This window comes from Microtus ochrogaster, unplaced genomic scaffold, assembly GCF_000317375.1.
Source record: "Microtus ochrogaster isolate Prairie Vole_2 unplaced genomic scaffold, MicOch1.0 UNK4484, whole genome shotgun sequence".
Classification (NCBI taxonomy): Eukaryota; Metazoa; Chordata; class Mammalia; order Rodentia; family Cricetidae; genus Microtus; species Microtus ochrogaster.
Window position 1 is genome coordinate 1 of NW_004953578.1, and position 1,328 is coordinate 1,328.

General features: G+C 46.8%; 1 protein-coding gene across 1 annotated transcript; it reads right to left on the bottom strand.

Moving 5' to 3' along the window:
* Positions 1-446: 446 nt before the first annotated feature.
* Positions 447-1,325, bottom strand: LOC101988905 (olfactory receptor 10X1-like; the record flags this gene model as incomplete). Its single annotated transcript, XM_005372406.2, has 1 exon — positions 447-1,325. A coding segment is annotated over one exon (879 nt), but the record flags the coding sequence as incomplete, so codon positions are not given.
* Positions 1,326-1,328: the final 3 nt, after the last annotated feature.

Genomic DNA, 1,328 nt, shown 5'->3' on the forward strand with positions numbered 1-1,328 from the left:
CTGTTGCTGTCTCTCTGTCTGTGTATTTTAACCTCCAGCCCCCTTGCCCGAAGCTCGCGAACTGGGTAACAGCACACAGAGCGCAGACAAGGGGGCGCGGTGCGTGGCAGGTACATGAACATCTTTTCAGAAATATTTACTATTTGCATCTTTAGAAATTGAAAACATCACTCAGTGCAGTGGTCACACTACTGCTTTTGCTTCTGCTCTTTCCTCACTTATGAGAGGTACAGAATGCCCAGAAATTGGCAGAATCTTCTTATCCAGGATATTATTCTTCTCATGGTAGTGGAAAGAAGAGGGATTGGATAACGTCCTGATCATGCTTAGAAAAATGCCTGGGACAGGATAGGTGAAAGTCTGAGTTGTGTGCTCCTGGATTTCACCTTTCCATAGAAGTCACAGAGTGAATGCTTCATTGACTCCTGGAGGAAGCTAAACATGCATTAAACCAGAAACAATAGTCCAAGGTTATTTTTCAAGAATACTGTCTTTCTCGTGATCTTTCTAAAAGCATTCTTCATATCCTTATTCCTGAGGCTGAATATGATGGGGCTGAGGAAAGGGGTAATGATGGTATAAGGAACTGCTATAAGGGAATCATCTCCCCCGGAGGCTTCTGGCTTCAGATAAGCAATGGATGCAAACCCAAAGTGGATGATGACCACAGTGAGGTGTGAGGCACAGGTGGAAAATGCCTTTTGCTTTCCCTCAGCTGAAGGGATCTTGAGCACAGAAGAGAGGATGAAGACATAAGTCAAGGAGATGAGCAAGAATGTGCCCACTAAGCCTAACATCGACATTAACGTTACAATGAATTCTGTGAGGTCACTGTCTATGCAGGACAGTCGCACAACTGCCCTCATGTTGCAGAAGAAGTGTCTGATGAGGTTGGGTATGCAGAAAGACACCCTGAATGTTAGTGCAATTTGTATAAAAGAGACCAAGAAGCCTCCAGCCCAAGCAGAGGCCACAAGTTGTCCACATGCAACATTGGTCATAAGAAGAGGATATCGGAGGGGGTTGCAGATGGCCAGGAAGCGGTCATACCCCATCAAGGTGAGAATGACACAATTTGTTCCACCAAGGCCCAGGAAAAAGCACATCTGCAAGCCGCAGCCAGTGACCGAAATGCGTCTGTCCCTGTCCAGAAGGTCTGCCAGCATCTTGGGGATGATAGTCAGGGTATAACAGGTCTCAGAGAAGGAGAGTGCACTGAGGAAGAGGTACATAGGGGTGTGGAGAGATCTGTCCACCCACGTCAATCCCATGATGGTCAGGTTGCCCGCAAGAGTGAGAAGATAGAGGGAGAAGAAGGCCACAAAGAG